The sequence below is a fragment of the Liolophura sinensis genome, chromosome 12 (assembly GCF_032854445.1).
Source record: "Liolophura sinensis isolate JHLJ2023 chromosome 12, CUHK_Ljap_v2, whole genome shotgun sequence".
In the NCBI taxonomy this organism is placed as follows: Eukaryota; Metazoa; Mollusca; class Polyplacophora; order Chitonida; family Chitonidae; genus Liolophura; species Liolophura sinensis.
This window is the reverse complement of record NC_088306.1, coordinates 16,923,168-16,940,561: the sequence shown is the minus strand read 5'-3', so window position 1 is coordinate 16,940,561 and position 17,394 is coordinate 16,923,168. Positions and strand designations below refer to the sequence as shown.

The following is a 17,394-nucleotide window of genomic DNA, read 5'->3' as shown; positions in this document are numbered from 1 at the left end:
CCTTTCGATTACTCAAGACAGCCACTGTCGGAAAAGGTCAAGAAAATTGGAAACGTCCTTTTTGAACTCTATATCAGTATGTTGCCGGAGGAGGATGTATAGCCAGGAGAGATGGACAATCTAAACATGGAATTTCCTCTTGATCCTATTGACATATAGGTCTGTTTTGTGATACTTCCTTAATAGAAGTAAGAGTTTGTTTTATAACGTATGTCTCGATTTATTTTACATGTATGTCATTTTTGTGACCATAAGTTGTAAATGTTATTCATATAATACCTGAACTCTCAAGTTAACTCCAGGCTGCTGGTTATTCCAGTTGTGATCCTAAATTCCTCAACCTTTTCAATTGCTTCTGCAACCAATATTTTGAAAGATTCTGAAGAACTGTGGGGTGTAGAGAGAAATAATTTGCACAGTTTTATGAAGAGTGCCCTCTTTAATGACACAAACTAATCACTTTTTTTTTCTTAATTAAGTATGTGTAAATCTCGCTAAAATAAATGCATTAGTGGTTGAAAAGGTTGAAGATTTACAGTATACCTAACATCTCTTCATTCTAAGATCTAACTACATCCGGTTATAACTGAGTTGTTAAAATGGCTAGCTGGATGACATGTTGTTCTTTGTCAGTTTGCTGGTTAGCTCTATGCAAATTCATGAATGATTATATTTGTAAGATATGGCTAAATATCAGACAAGCAAATGGCATTACAAATCGCACAGTGGTTATAATAAAACCATATAAACTTTTGTATACTTGAATTCTAGTGCTTTTAATTTGAAACCAAAGTGTGAAATTCAGTTTTAAACTTATTTTTTGAGCAATAATAAGGTACATGCATACAATATTTGCATGTTTTTTTTTTTTTTCTATACAAAGTGCAAAAAAAGGTGTTTAGAAATCGTGGAGATTTGGCCATTTGTGATTCTATAGAAAGCTAAAACATATGGATGTATATAAAGTGAGTGGATAAAGATGATGTCGTATGGAAATGTTAAATCAGAATTCGGTTGACGATACTGCAACTCTTACAGCCCTTGTTCATAGTCATTGGCAAGTACTATTGTCCCATACCACACGTATTTTGAATTGTCCAGTGCTGTTTTTGTGATTCGTTTTCCTCACATAAACTCTGTATTGATATTATATAACAAATAAATGTTAATATTTAAAAATTTCGCATTTGTGTCTTTTTGGTTTGTTGACCTTGTTCAATCTGATGTATAGCACAAGACCAGGGACCAGTTTCATGAATCATACTTAGTGTTAAATTGCCCTTCGCTAAGTGCACCTTATATCTCTACAGCATATGTTGTCATGGTAGTTAAGGGCTTACTTAGCTAAGTGAGATTCATGAAATTAGCCCCAGGCAGGGATTTATTTATTTATTTAAGTGTTTATTGTTTATTTATTTGGTCTGTTAAATTGTGAACTTCTCTAGTTAACAGTCAATGAAAACTTTAAAAACTTACAACTGAGGTACAGCACGTACATGTGTTGTTGTGCTGTATTGCGCCATTTAACATATTGACTTAGCCCACCATTCACGAAGTGATTTTTTACTTTTGAGTCAAAATTTAATATTTTTGATATGATTTTTGTTTGTTTTGCTTATTGTGCCAAAAGTTGAACTTGTGAAAGATTTGTCTCAACAGAACACTTTTTAGGTGTTCCTAATTTTAACTTTCATGGTCCAAAAATAGTCGTTGAAGTCTCTATATCAATTTTGACTTATGTGAATACACCTATTCAGAATGTTCCATCTTATGCTTTCACTCTAAATTTCTTGAATTGTAAAGTACAATTCTTCTATGCCTAGGCCTAAATATGAGTGTCCACAATCCGTGTTCCTTTATTTTTGTCTCTACATAATTCCACTTAACCTGGTGGTAAGGGAACTGCATGCCTTGTGTAGAGAAAAAATCGTCACCATCGAAATATTTGTGTACATGTATTTGGTTAGGGTTAAACCCTTTCATATTGTTTAATATTATTGAACACTGTGGAAGTAATATAAATGACGGTGGTCAGATTTATGGGTAGGTGGAGAAAACCGTATCGCTAGGAGTAAACCATTGACCACCGGCAGGAAGCTGTACCTGATTAATCATGCTAACGCTGGAAACCGCAACAGCTGGATTCGATCACCCGACCGCATTGTCATAAAGGGCCTGACAAGTTGCAGCCAGCCACCGCTTTAAGCATGAGCTTTAACGTACACATGCACACACTATGATGGTTAATGATATCAATACTGATTCAATGGGAACCTGTCAAATCAGTAGAAACATGACATTTTATTAATGTACAATGACAGTACCACATTACAATAGAAACTGATACATTGTAACGATGTAGAAGTTACGCTACAATCCATTCTTCACGTAAGAATTGCTCCTTATCTTGCTTCACACTATTGCCACCCCACAGGGCTAAAAAATATCCCTCCTTCCCAATAGAACATTCCTTGCGTGTTTTTGGCATGATCGATAACTGTGGACTTTTGCTCTTTACATCCTCAAGTCTTAATTTCTTACATACATTAGTTCCTTGGTGATTTATGGTGAACCTTGTTTTGGAAAGTGGTCTTGTGATTATTGACCTGAACGTTCATCGTGGCTCAAGACGTCATCATTATTCTGATGTGTTTACGCCAAGAGAAACTTACCACACCGCACACAACAAATATATATATATATATATATATAGAGAGAGAGAGAGAGAGATGGCTTGCATTGGTAGCCATCTCTGAGGTAAGTTTGTGTATATTGCCCACTGTATGCCCTTACCAGCCGAGGGTCTCTGCCTAGCTTATGACATATCTATCATAGACACCCAGTGGGCATTTCAGAAACTTACCTCAAAGATGGCTGCCATAGCAAACCATCTATATGCAAACCACCGGTAACCATATATATGAACGAATCTTGAATGTAGCTGGAGGTTGAATTGTGGTAAGCTAGAACTAAAAAGAATATTCCTGTAACAAAGAAAGCATATAACACCCAGGATGTGACAAATGATCGACCCGTATGATTTGGATCCGACATACACTCGTGACCACAGACCTATAAATCTATGTACTCATACAGCCATTGTGTAAAGGCTTGTACAGACAGAAGAGGTCATACACCATCTCCACCACATCACACGCATAAAATAAAATAAATAAAATACACTGTAATAAATGAAGAAAGGAAATCAATTCAGGTACAACTTGTAAGCGACGATGAAAGACGAATATCGCATCGGCTGGTGACATCACACACACGCACACAAACAGTACGGTATTGAAAATGTTATTCATCGGTACCCTAACTCTTCCGCCTTTTCAACTGCGTCTGCAAACATTCCGAAAAAAAAAAGGTGTAGAGAAATAATTTGCACAGATCTATGAAGCTTATTTATAATGACATTAATAATTTTAGGGTCATTTTAATAATAAATTGTATATATGCATAAAATCTACTGAAAACAACGTCTTAGTGCTTGAAAAGGTTGAAGATTTACCGTATAGCTCTGTGTACATGTTAACTATTAACATGTTAGATTTAAAGGTTCACATCACGTCACTTACCTAATACTGTAGGGTTACTTTATTTTAGTGTGGATAAGATGTAACTGAATGGGGTTAGTTGTCTCATTTGACATTTAATCTGAACTCGCCAAGATGGTGTATATATTAACTCCAATGTACTGCGCGTCACACATCAATTTTCCCCGGTGAAACTCTTCACACAAATTCCTATCCAAGCTCATCTTTGAGAACACGTTGCTTTCATTTCCGTTATAAACGATTTTATGAAAAAATTAAAACAATTTTAAAAATACTTCGATATATACCTTATTAATTTGTCATATACCGGTATAATGACAAACATGCAAGTAAGAATGAAGAATCCATGAAAAGGTTATATCCCTATCTGATCCATAATCTGGATATCTTTACAGACATATTTAATTCTGTTATTACTGATAATAACCATAGCCTTTAAAGAGGAGAGAAAAATTCTTGATTACAACTGGGCTGTAGTATCCATACTATATCCCAGATTACACCCACACCGTTGGACACTAAATGAAAAATTGTTCTTATTGCTGTGGTTCTTTTATTAATTCGTTCATTATTTAATGTATTCATCCGTTTCGTTTCACCTGGATGTCATGAAAATATTATAGGTAGACATTTTTGAAAGGTGATTAATATAAAGTTACCGCTCATGAGCCCCAGTTGTGACATGTGGGTTAAATCGTCGTCTTGCGCAACCCCTACTCTAGGGCCGCGTCGTGACATCTCGGTCAAAACCGGAAGTCGTCTGCAACCTTCGGTACTTCATATCTGACAGTGAAATTCAGCCGAGTAAGTTACATGAGGAGCGGTAGCAGGTTTTGTGTAGGAAGAAATGGATCCTTATTCTTGTTCACATCATAACGGGGAAGGTCAGCAATTCCGGTGACAATAGACGGGGCAAGCACAGTTTCTATATTGAGACATTAGTTTGTTTCAGGCTGTAGGGTTGTTAAAGTTGCACAGCAGAAGTCTCGCGCTTGTGTGAGGAGGTACGTTGTCACGCTAAGCGCTACAGTTCCTGGGAATAGTGTACAACCAACTGTACGTGCGTTAACTGTTTATTTATGTGCAAAAAGGCTGTTGGGTTTGTTGGACTCGTCTTAATCAGACAGTCTGTTGACATCACTACACGTAAGTAAATACTGGACTGGAACGTTACTATACAAACGAGGCCATGTCTTTGCTTTTCCTTGGCCTTGATCAAACCTTGGTCATGTGTTTTTCTCTCTTTTTTTTTTTTTGAAGGCTACGCTATTAGAACAGCTGGTCTTTTAATGTAGAAAAATATTTCAAATAGTATACAACACATTACAACATGTGAATCATCAAACAGTTAAGCTTTTGTAATTAAAAATAGGGGCCTAGTGTATTTGCACAGTATTATTTTTTTCATCAGACATTTCCTTGGTGATATTTTACAATTTATACATACAATGTATGTGCATGTATTCTATCCCAGGCTATGCCGAAGATTTTTGGCAAAAAATCAATCGTCGCATTTCCTTTAACAAAATATCAACCTCATCTGTTGCATGTCTTATCGTTCAAAGTCAGTAATTAAATTACCAATAATAAAATTTATGAAGGTGGTCGCAGTGTAGCTTTTTCAAACTTTAGAATCATTTTAAGCCTTAATAGTACAGGCATGAGTCTCCTTTGTACTCTCATGGAGTAATTACGGCCATTCTTGGTAAATAGTGGAAAGTTGATTTTATTAAGAAATATTTTTTTTTTTGCCAAAAATCAAGCCTTTAGCATCTAAAATCAATGGAGTGTGTAAACTTTAACAGTGTGACTGTAGGCACATTGAAGTTAGACAAAAGGAGATAGGAGGAATGAATTGAGGCGGGGAAGTGTTTTTAATTTGACTTTCATCTCATATGCCAAATTCCCCACTGTCCACTAAACAGGACATGTCCAACATTGTGTATAGTTCCCACAAGGCTTTCCCCAACCGTTATCACTTCTCTGTTTAACAAGGGTAATTAACATTTAAAAGCGTGATAAGGAAATAATAAAGTATGATAATGTGAATTTGATCTCCATTCACAAATTTTGTTGTGAACACAAAGTTATGAGGACATGGTTCTCATTCCCATGTATGTCTAGTTTGGTGTGGGCCATGGAGACAAGAAGCAATCAGCAATGCTCCTTTAAGACCACATTAACTTATCTTCCATCTGTACGCCACATGTGGGAAAGTTCTGTAGTAACTAGCCAAAGATAGATGGTTTACCCCAGGCACTCCAGTTTCCTCAGCCCATAAAAGTCATAAGTGAAGGCCATGGTATAAGGGATAAATTCCTGAGTATGGCGTTCAACAGCAATCAATTAAATAAATGAAATGAATTGTCTGTATCAGGCCCTGATTTTCATTCATGCACCAACTCGAGAAGCCTGTATCTGTTCAAGCAAAAGCCATTTTGTTCTTTTAAGACATTTTATACGTATGTACATGTATTGATGCGCCACATCTAAATGTATCATATGGTGCAGTTTCTGTGAACATGTTATTGATTTTTGCCACACCTGATGTACAGGTGAATATTCCACCCTACTCAAGTACAGCTTTTCTTAAAGTATCATCTTGACCATTAAAGGCATTTCAGTGAGGCCATCTATTTCATGCCTTAAAGGATACAAGATCTGCTTGGCATTTATATCTTAATATGGAGTCCATGATGTGACCTAGCATCCGAAAATTAAGTAGGCTACCGTGGTGGCGCCAATAGAGGTACTGTAGCTGTCATTATTGGTGTTGTTATGACTTTACTGGTGGTGAGAGCCGGTATTGAGGGCGCTATGCTTGTCCTGCCTTCCCAGTATATTCATTGATGGCATCAAGTTTGAATATTTCTGATCATTGAGGAAGATATGGATAAAATGTATCTCAAAAATAAAACATTCAATCATAAACTCAATTTTGAGAATTTTTTGTTTTTTTGATACTTGAACAACCCTAAATTACCTAAAATTTCGCCCACAAATTGCATTTCTAGAGGCAAATAAATGTCACAAATATTTTATTTTTGGTGCTGAAACTTACAATTTCCCAGTAGAATATCATCCCATATTCCAAGCAAAACACTTTTCTTAAGTCTATAGGACTCTCAGAATCAGGAAAAATGGGGAAGTTAGTCATGGATGAAATTTATGGTCATTTAGGTTATTTTATGAAACCGGTGTCCACGTAAATTGTACTGAGGAAAAAAGGAAGTGTTTGTTTGCATGTGTATCCTGCTCTGGTGTGGTCAACCTATTCTCACACTGTGATGTCACAATAATTAATGTTATCTGTCTAGTAGGATTGAATGATCAGTATGCAGATTGTGTAGATGAAACAGGTTATGTTGTAATCCATTCTGTTGTTCAGCACTACACATAGGAATAGACTGTAGGCTGTACTGTCCAAGAGGATATGTCTTTATGTACATACTGTATATAAATTCATAGAGTCTTATGGGAAGTGTTCAATAGTGAGGGTTGTGGGTTGGGGGATCTGGTGTCCGCTTTGCTACAAAATCCCCACCCACCCGATCACCACCACCAAACCCACCACCATGTGTGACCACCTTGATATTGTTTTGCCTGCACCCAACAATGTGTCTGATTCTGATACTGTGTGATGGAGCACACACACAGACATGTGTTTCACAGGTGCTTATTATACAATTTTATATGCTGTCTGAAAGATCTATTGATTTACATCATCACCTTGGCAGTGTAGGATTGGCACAAAGATCGAATCAGGAACTAAGGTTGTTGGTGTGCTTTTCTCTATATATACATTCTCTGACGTATAACCATGTTGCTCTTGAGGGATCATGAACAAGCAACGTTAAGTGCAATTTGTGCACATTTTTAAGGTGATCTTGAAGACAAAACTATATTGGTTGGATTGGCCAATGTCAGCTCTTCACAGAGAAAGTCATTTTATCAGTCTGCACAGAATAATGCCCTAAGAATATGATTAAATAAAAAAACTTGTTGCAAGCATGAGAAAAGGAGAAAAGAGCTACAGTAGTATTTGAGTCATATTGTTAGTAATGGTTATTTTTAGTATTTTTTATCTTTTGCTTCTCATGTGCCTGGATGTATTTTTTGTCTTCTGCTTCTCCAATCCTGGATGTATGATTAGTCTTGCCTGTAAACATTAATGTGGAAGGTGGCACAAAGTACAGTAGTTGTTCATTTATTTCTGTATTTATTTATTTGATTGGTGTTTTATACTGTACTGAAGAATATTTCGATTACATATAACGGCGGCCAGCATAATGGTGGGAGGAAACCCAAGACCATCCGCAGGTTGCTGGAAGACCTTCCCGTGTACGGCTGCAGAGGAAGGTTGTTGATTTAAGCAAACTTACTAAGTCAGTCAAATAAATGTATATGAAAGACATTTTTCTGTTCTTTGTATTTTGATGTAAGTGGAACTGTTTATTTTATACATTGAAAGGTGAGCAGCTCTGCCTCAAAGTAATGCAAGCAAGGCCAGAATTGTTGAGAATTATTGTCGTAATTTTAATATAACTTTGATATTTGTGTAGTGGACTATTTTCTGGATAACCACTTGTGTCAAGTTTAATATGTCTAATATGTGCACTACACATTATTTCAGTCACTGACTGCCATCATATTAAAGTGAAAAGAAATATTCTAGATTACACCGTCAAACACCAATGGAAGAGTTAAGGACGAGCTACACAAAAGGTCCAAATGGCAGTAGAACACATCGTTTTCTTCTGTGATGTTAGAGTACATGTGTACTTCATAGATGTTTTATGAGCACAGATACACCCATAATTGTGATGTAATAGAGGAAAGAACAAATGAGTTTATAGCTTTGGACCGTCTTGAGTTTTATGAGTTCCCCATTAATAAATAAACGTGAACATGTCCCTTTGCATACAGGATAAGGAAGTTCGGCAATGCCTGAAGATGCTGTGTCCACCAGTGACCAATCAGCTTTGAGTATAGATAGAGATCATCCTAGGAGGTATTCATCAGCATACAGCGACATGCAGCAGGTGTTCCACCTGTCGATGTGCGGGTGTGGATTCCTGGGCATGTATCACCTAGGGGCAGCATCATGCCTGGTGCGACACGGCCAGGGGTTCCTGAGAGGGGTGGACAAGGTGGTCGGTGCCTCGGCTGGCTCCCTGGTGGCCTCTGCGATAGTCACAGACCAGGACAAGTTAAAGGTGGGTGAAAATGAGAGAATTAATGTTGTGACAATAAACCCACTTACATGTAAGCTTTCTCCTCTGAAACATCATGTGTTTTGGGGAATTGGATATTGAGGAAAAAAAACGGAAATTGTAAGCAAAGAGAATTTAACAAATGGGAAAAAAATATATATAAAGAGTACAAGATAAAATCCCAAAATAATGTGCAAAGAGTAAACTTTTGTAGAACTTTTATAATCATGAGTTAGTCATTAGAAACGACTGCATGTAAACTGCATGTGCATGTATGTAACTTATTTAAGCATTCAAGTTGATGTTTGTTTGGTATTGAAATATTTTCTGGATATATGATCTTGAAATACATGTATATGTATCATGTAAGTTAAAATAGCTTTACATGAACAGTTAGAATTAAAGCCTAACTGAGGTAAATTTACAGGAGGCTACTTTTTACTGATTACATGCAACCATTTACAGTCTATCATACTTTGGTGGCTGCTCTTGTTTTACTCTCTTTGTCATCGTCTTTTATATTGTTCTTGTTTTTCCTTTTGCATGATGGAATTTGTACCAGATTTGTATACTACAAATTTCACTCTTTTTCCCCTTACAGGATTGTATAAAGTTCACATATGACCTTGCAGCAGAATTGCGGTCCAAACCTGTAGGGGCCTTAACTCCGGGCTATAATCTGATGAAGCCGTTAAAAAAGTTCCTGGAGAGATCTATGCCTGAGGATGCCCATATACGTGCCTCTGGAAAACTTTACATCTCACTGACCAATGTAAAAACAAGAAAAAATGAAATCTTTTCAGAATACAACAACAGAGAAGAGTTAATAAAGGTCAGTGGTTTCTATTAGTCGCAGGAAGTTGATACTTTGCTGTTTTTGTTTAATGTTAGACAGGTTTGGTTATATGTCGTACAGAAACTTCCTCTACTTTTCTTTACTGGAGATTCAGAAATTTCTCTTTATTTTGTACCATGAGAAAGATACTTACTTCTTAAGTTTTCATTTCATAACTAATAAAATTCAGAGAATAAAACTGTTATAAAGCAAATGTGAGAGTGTGGAGTGTCATGTCTTTGGAAAGATATTTCAGTGAAGCAGCATTCTCAGCAGTGGGGCTAGCCTGCAAGAAGGCTATGCTTGACATCTTCACTGAAGCAATCTTAAATCCTCAATATGTGAGAATAACCTGATACTCCCCTCATCCTTTGTTTTGAAGCACAAGATTGAACATATTAGAAAGGTCAGTAATCATTTTCCTTTGCCTTTGTCTTGTCTACAGTGTCTTCTGGCCAGTAGCTACATTCCCCTCTATGCCGGCGTCAGGCCTCCCAAGATACGAGGACGGGTAAGCATAAGTTTTGTGTCTTTGTACGTTTCACTGCCATACTCCAACTCCAGCCTTTGATTGTACACTACACAGCCTATGATTGTACATTCACAGCCTTTGATTGTACACTACACAGCCTTTGATTGTACACTACACAGCCTTTGATTGTACATTCACAGCCTTTGATTGTACACTACACAGCCTTTGATTGTACATTACGCAACCTTTGATTGTACACTACGCAGTCTTTGATTGCTCATTATGCAGTCTTTGATTGTACGCTACGCAACCTTTGATTGCTCATTACGCAGTCTTTGATTGTATGCTACGCAACCTTTGATTGTATGCTATGCAGCCTTTGATTGTACACTACGCAACCTTTGATTGTACGCTAGTCTACCTCGTTTCACTCTTTTCGCACACCTACATGTATATAATGTAACATTTGTAATCTAATAATTGAAAAATAGATTTAATTCTGATCTGTAAACTGTTTATGAGTATGAACATGAATGGCATAATCCAAAGATTTTGAGAAAGGGCCTGTGGACTCCAAACTTTAATGCAAAATTGCATATTTCGGGAAAAAAGCATACCAGGGAGATGTGACTTTCAAGTCCTGTTTATCGTCACAGTGACTGGTACTTGTTATAAACCTACATGTAGGTTACATACCTTGATTAAAAACTCGTGCTTGGGTATTTAAGTTAATAAATATCATATTAGAGTGATGCCTTCGTTCTAGTATTGTATCTTACCACCTCTGTTTAAACAATAAAAGAGAGGTGTTCATATCTGAAAAGTGTATATTTTGGAAAAGCAGTTTTGAATTGGGACATTTGTAGTTGCAGATTCGAAAACACACCACTGGGAATGGGGCCAAATATCGGCCCCTGTAGCATAGGTATATCATTCCTTGACATATAAACTAAATCCTGTCGCTGAAAACACTAGCATGGATGTGACCATAACAGCTGGTGCATGTTAAAGTGTGTAGGAGGATATTTACATGTAGAAAGGACCACTGACACTCTGATAAAGTAACCTGTCTAAGGATAGAATGAAGATTCATCATGGATTTTCAGGACTTCTTTCAATTATTAGAACTATAAGGCGGACATTTACACAGTACAATATGGCTCGATTTTAACGATATATCTGACACGCATGTTTGTTGCAACATCCATGTAGTAAGAGCGTAATATCACAGGAAGATGTTCACATCATACGCTGATCAAACAGCCAGAATGGGCGTACCATCCGCGTAGAATTCGCGTATGATGGGCATAGGATCTGACCATTATCCGAGTAGGGTTTTACGACATACATAATCTCATCTAACTTACAACAAATGCCATGTTGTTTGTCACCAAATTTTTAAAAGAACATTCACAAACGGTATAGCCTGGCATGTTTACTAATTTGCACAGTCCTAATAATAAGCAAATCGAGTTTTGTTTCCGAAATTATCCGCTAAATACAGTGGATCATTATAACAAAAATTATACATGATAATTAGGCACCATGAGCGGCTGATTTGTAATATTAGTACAGCAGTTGATGAGAATTTACGTCATTGGTTGTCCTGGACTGTGGTTACGATTTTACATTCACACTGACACTAATTAACTTTGTCCAGAGACGGGAAAGCGAAACTCGAAAGTCAGGCACTTGGCTAGCTCACCTTTTTACTGGCTTGAATTAGTGAGAGTTAGGCAAATGATAAAACATTCACAAATACTTTTATCCTCACCAGGCCTGCCTTACTAGGTGAGCAAATTGAAGATACATAGTGTCATGTTTGCAGCTAGCGTGTGGGCAAAAGCTACATGTACATGTATATCGTTAGGATTGGGCAGTACTGTACATGAGAAAACGACCTCCTTGTAAAAAATGTAATGTTAATGACATTGGTTGTATTTGAAGTATAAAGACATTTTTCTCTTTATGAAAATTGAACAGATTCATTACAATAAAATTACATTCAATAAAAGAAAAATAATTTATCTTCACTTAAATCTTTCTTTCTGGGGTTCTTGTGTCGTAAATGAGAAGAAAAGGATCTTTTAATCGCAACTAAAACTTGTCTGTTACACACTTGTGTTCAAGATGTCTGAAGTGTAGTATAAAAATGACGACACTTTTGCCTGTTTACGGTATGGCAGCGAGACCTTGACAAGACCATCTGGCTCTGTGTTAATCTAAAATACATGTATGTACATAGAAATATTGATTTCTATTCCTAAGTGTTTACCAGGGTAGGATAAAGCTGGGCAAGCAAAGCTAATGTGAATATGAAAAATCCAAAATATTTATTCTCCAGGGACAATATTAAAGTGCCACTCTGATCAGAATACAAACTGCGTAAAAATATTGGAATGATATGAAAGAAATCCTAAGGAGTTAGCCTAACACTATGTTTCAATAGGATTTTGATGAATAACACTATTTAAGCCATATAAATGAAGATTCCTTGAAAAACAAAATCTTCAGCTGTGTCCATATAATTTTCCTGATGTGATGTGATAATATTCCCTGTTTGACGTCGAATCAAGAAGATGTGATGTTGAGTTAGGCATTTATGCTGGGATGACGTCAGGAGCGTTTGAAAGGGCAGCGTCTTTTGTGGATATACGTCAGTGATTGATGATGTCATGTGTTCGTGGGTGACATCACACCAGGCCAAGTGGAAGGGACAAAAATATTTTGTTTCCGTATACTTTGACGAAACGTACAATGTTGGTTTTAATTCACTGCTATACTTTCACAATTTAGGAAGCAATTCAGACTATCCCAGTCTCTGTCAATTCACCTTGCTTTTAAAACACAGATGTTTTGACACCAAAGTAGCTGTTTAACATTCTTTAAAACTTGTTCTTATTGTTTTTACTTTATGAGGCTGACTTTAGCTGATAAATGGCAATTGTTAATGAGGAAATTTACTATTAGAGCTGTTGTGTAACAGCTAAATGTCGTGCAGATCTTTGATTAGTACTAAAACAATATTGGAAATTTTGAGAATGCTTGGTGGGGGTTATGTTCCACATTCTCACATGTTTACATATGGTTTCATGCTTCATTGGTTGTATCAGATGTACATATACATGTAAAATATCTGTTTTGTGAGCCCTAGAAAAACCAGTGTGACTGACATTAAACAGCGTGCCACATGCAAACAGTGCAGGGTTATAAAATGTGAAAACAAGGCATGATAGACGTACAGTTTACATGTATTATACTGTTCAAATATAATCTAGATTTAAATGTTTGACTGTACGCTAGCTTACACTAGCCTTTTTTCTCTTCTTTTGAAATCTGGAGTAATGATGAATTCATATGTTTGCCTAATCCATACCTGTTCTAAAAATAGAAGCCATCTGCTAAGATCCAGCACACACTCAGCCTGAAATAGATTTTATAATGGAGTCTAGATGGAGTACTTCAGGGAAGAATCCGACCATCTGCTGACTGAGTCGTTAGTACGTCTGGACCCATAGAGCCAGACGTCACGTCCATCGCTGCTGCTGTAGTTTCTGATTGCTATCTGCTCAGAGTTGAACGTCTGCGTAGTATCTCATAGATTGTTGTTCATCAGGGGCCAAAATTTTATGTTTGCTATCTTCATGATAGGGAGGTTGAAAGTGTTTTTGTGGGCGTCCGTTGCATGTGTGTAATGAGGAAGATACTTCATGTGTATACCAGATGGCACCTGTTGAACAGAGAAGCAAAGTAAATGATAATATTTATTGTACCATAATCCCATCCCAAGGTATCTTTTTTTTTTGTTGTTGGCTGTTTACTATACAGTTTCCGGTACATATACCTCCAAATACATCAAATTTCTCCTGATGATAACTTGATCAATGTCGAACGATTTGTGATTTGTCAAAATTCATGTTGCCATACTCCAACTCCAGTGACTTTGGTTATTCCTTATTCAAATTTTATTCAGTGGATCAAACAAATTCCGAATAGCATGACCTATTATTAACTTATTAAAAAAAAGTCAAAGAAAGCCATACAGATACTGACACACTTTGGAAATGCACAAAATAGAAGCAGAGAAGAAGCTGTTGAAATTTTGAAGACATAATCGAGGTAAAACAAAAAATATTGAGACAAACATAACATTTGTGGTTTGTTAACTGATAAACCTGACTTCTTTTAATAATTAAGAATTTTCAGTTCCACTGGTTGTTTTTGAGGCGTTTCAAAAGTGTTTCAGTATAAATTTTTCTCATCAAAGATAATGTACTATTATAATACCCAGTACAACAAAGTGAAGTTGAAAATTGGTCACCCAGATTTTCCACCACATTATTGTTACTCGTATCTATACATATACATGAAAACTTTATTGCAGGAGAAAATTAAATCTTCTTTCATTGAAACCCATGATAATATATATTTTCTTACATCGTCCAGCATCGTTTTTGTGAATAACTAAAATTTCACAAATGAGTAAAGATCTATTGATTACACAAAGATGTTTTGAGGTTTGTTTGAAAGGTAGGATGATACCCTGATGGAAAAAAATAGTTTTCAGCACCAAATTTTATTTTCCCAGAAAAATATACCTTTTTTTGCACAATTTAACTGATTTACATGTCAAAGGCTAACAACCCTCATGCGACAAGTACCACTTATAATTCCATGGGCATGCTTTTATCTCAATGATGGAAAAGTGTTTATATACATGTACTGTGCAAGAACTAGTTTCAAGAGAACAAAAGAAATAAAATTGGACATTTAGAATGCTCTCTACTCTTGTGTTTCTGCAGCGTTACATGGACGGTGGATTCACAAACAACCTGCCAGTGTTCGAGGATGGCTTTACGGTGAGGGTGTCCCCCTTCAGTGGAGGGCAGGAGATATCGCCTCAGGACAAGCGAGGTATGGGGCTCTTCTTCAACCTACACAGTCAAGATTTCCAGCTGAACCGCAGAAACATCGCCAGAGGCCTGCACGCTTTCTTCCCTCCCTCCAAAGACACTCTGACCAAATATTTCAACCGTGGCTATCACGACGCTGAAACATTTCTCAAGTCCAGGAACTTTTTCGAGCCAGAACGCAAAATAACAGTCATGTCAGACTTGCCAGTGAAACCATCACCTCATAATAGGAATAGGAGGTTGATTGTGTGGAGGGAAACAACAGTGTGATTGTACAGCCGTATAATCTGGCTGCAAAATTCTGCATAGAAACAGAAAGTGAGATCTGCGGATAAAAACGGGTGCAGTGTACATGTGGCTTCTTCAGGGATATGGGATCAGTGCCTTTGCTTCAGTGTTTCATCTGTCGTTTTGATAACAACGTTGTTTCTTTTCATGTCTAAATAGGCACTTTTTAGCAGAAAACGGTAAACTGAATACCCTATGATTAAAATTTGCTCTAGGACATTTCAGTTCAAAGCTCAACACTTGGTTATGGTCTGTTTGAAAAACTATAGATATGCTTAATAATTACTAGCATGTATTGTCTCATTGACAAGATATAGATCGACCTGTACATGTACAACCAGAGATCCCTTGTGTGAGGGTTGTATGTACATGTATATCTGGAAGACATGTTTAGTTACCATTACTGAGGGTAGGGTCAAGCATTGCCATTTACACAGCAAAGCTATCAAAGAAGGACACTGTGCATTTACTACTTAGTGGTGAACTGAAAGGCCACCACACAGTGCCAGATAGGTGTAAACGTTTTTGAGTCACACAATATAGAATGGTTCTGTTTGCCCTACCATGACAACATATGTTTGTAGAGATATGAAGTGCACTTAGCTAAGGACAACCTTACACTCAGTATGTTTCATGAAACCGGCCCCTGCTCAATGTGTAGAATCCATGAATGTTTGCAGGTAGACTTGTCTGTTCTATCCACAGCTTTATGTACATGTTTAGCAGTATCACAAGTCAGATCCACAAGTGACTTTTTGGCTAGACTCCTGAGGGATGTAGTCAGGGAAACAATGGAGTGGCAATTTGATTGGTCACTTAATTAACCTTTAATATGGTGGCCCCATATTTTTAAAATATTTTAGTCATTAACCCGAAAGTTAGTCCAGGTGTCCCTTTATGTTTTCTGGAAATTTATGTACAGTATCTTTGGTGGACATCCTTATAAATATAATACACAACAATGCAGTATTTTTTTGCAAAATAAGGGTAAAGATGCAACAGAGTAAGGTTGATTACCAGATACAAACATGATCGTTCCACCCTAGTTACTGCAGTAGCTCTGCTTTCAGAGACCCATACGTTTGCCCGTGTTTAGGCCTCCAAAAAAGTGCTAAAGAAACATGAAAACTGTTTCAGAAATTGAGCTTCAAAATTTAAATGTAAAATTATTTTTTCTAAAAGATAATTTATGTTTTTTGAAACATATGCATTTGCATCTGTATTTTTGGAATTTCTGGATATACCTGTAGGTACATGTAAAGCAGCCATACTGAATTGGATACATGTATATCAGGTATACAAATCAGTGTACTCATGTATTCATGTTGTCACACGCTAATTTGAATGTTTTAAGTGCAGCTGTGATCGCCAGAGTTAACATGAGGACAAACCGTGTCTATATAAATACATACATAGTGTATAGTACATATACAACATACTGTACTTAGTTTTCAATCATTTGGCCTGTCTCAGAAATCATTTTAATACAGTGTATTGGATGTATTTTCAGTTGTTTTGTTATGCTTATAATTTACATTTAGTTACACGTGTGATGATGTGGTACAAAGCTTATTACATTGAGTGGCACACTGGTAAATGTGTCAGGAATTTATCTGTGATGTTTTGGTGCCACAGCGTATATAATTTTCCAAAGTTTTGCTTTTTTTCATTCTGTGATTTATCAGTTTTGATTTACATGTATGTATTTGTACAGTTAAGTTGTACCTCAACAGTATACCAGTACATGCCAGGCTAGCTAATCTCATTATACATGTACATGAATATGTTATTGCTCACATTTTGTTTGTGTTGTACAAATCAGCCAGTGTCAATATGTATTTGCACACATGTACATTTTGTGTATTTGCAGTGTTTTAATATTTTTGTGTTAAATCTGGGACTAATATAACAGAAAGATTTGTCCCAGGGTAAATGAGATGACAACACGTTTTGAGTAATTCTAGACCAGTGACCTCTTAATGTATTGCAGTTAAGATCACTGCATTTTTTTTTACCTAATTCTGCTACAGCTGTGGTACTAGAAGGCATGTAATTTGCTGCTTTTTTAGTATTTACGTGAACAGTTATAATAAAACCCAAACTGAGGTAAATT

At 36.6% G+C, this 17,394-nt stretch overlaps 1 protein-coding gene across 2 annotated transcripts; it reads left to right on the top strand.

Moving 5' to 3' along the window:
- Positions 1-4,341: 4,341 nt before the first annotated feature.
- LOC135479228 (patatin-like phospholipase domain-containing protein 4) lies at positions 4,342-16,574 on the top strand. 2 transcript variants are annotated; one of them, XM_064759028.1, is made up of 5 exons: positions 4,342-4,564; positions 8,487-8,776; positions 9,375-9,605; positions 10,054-10,119; positions 14,883-16,574. In XM_064759028.1, the coding sequence occupies exons 2-5, from the start codon at positions 8,504-8,506 to the stop codon at positions 15,261-15,263; spliced, it is 951 nt and encodes a 316-aa protein (XP_064615098.1). In that variant the 5' UTR covers positions 4,342-4,564; positions 8,487-8,503; the 3' UTR covers positions 15,264-16,574. The 2 variants fall into 2 exon arrangements, with proteins under 2 accessions (XP_064615098.1, XP_064615099.1); XM_064759029.1 differs by having other exon boundaries at positions 4,342-4,706.
- The last annotated feature ends 820 nt before the right edge of the window (positions 16,575-17,394 follow it).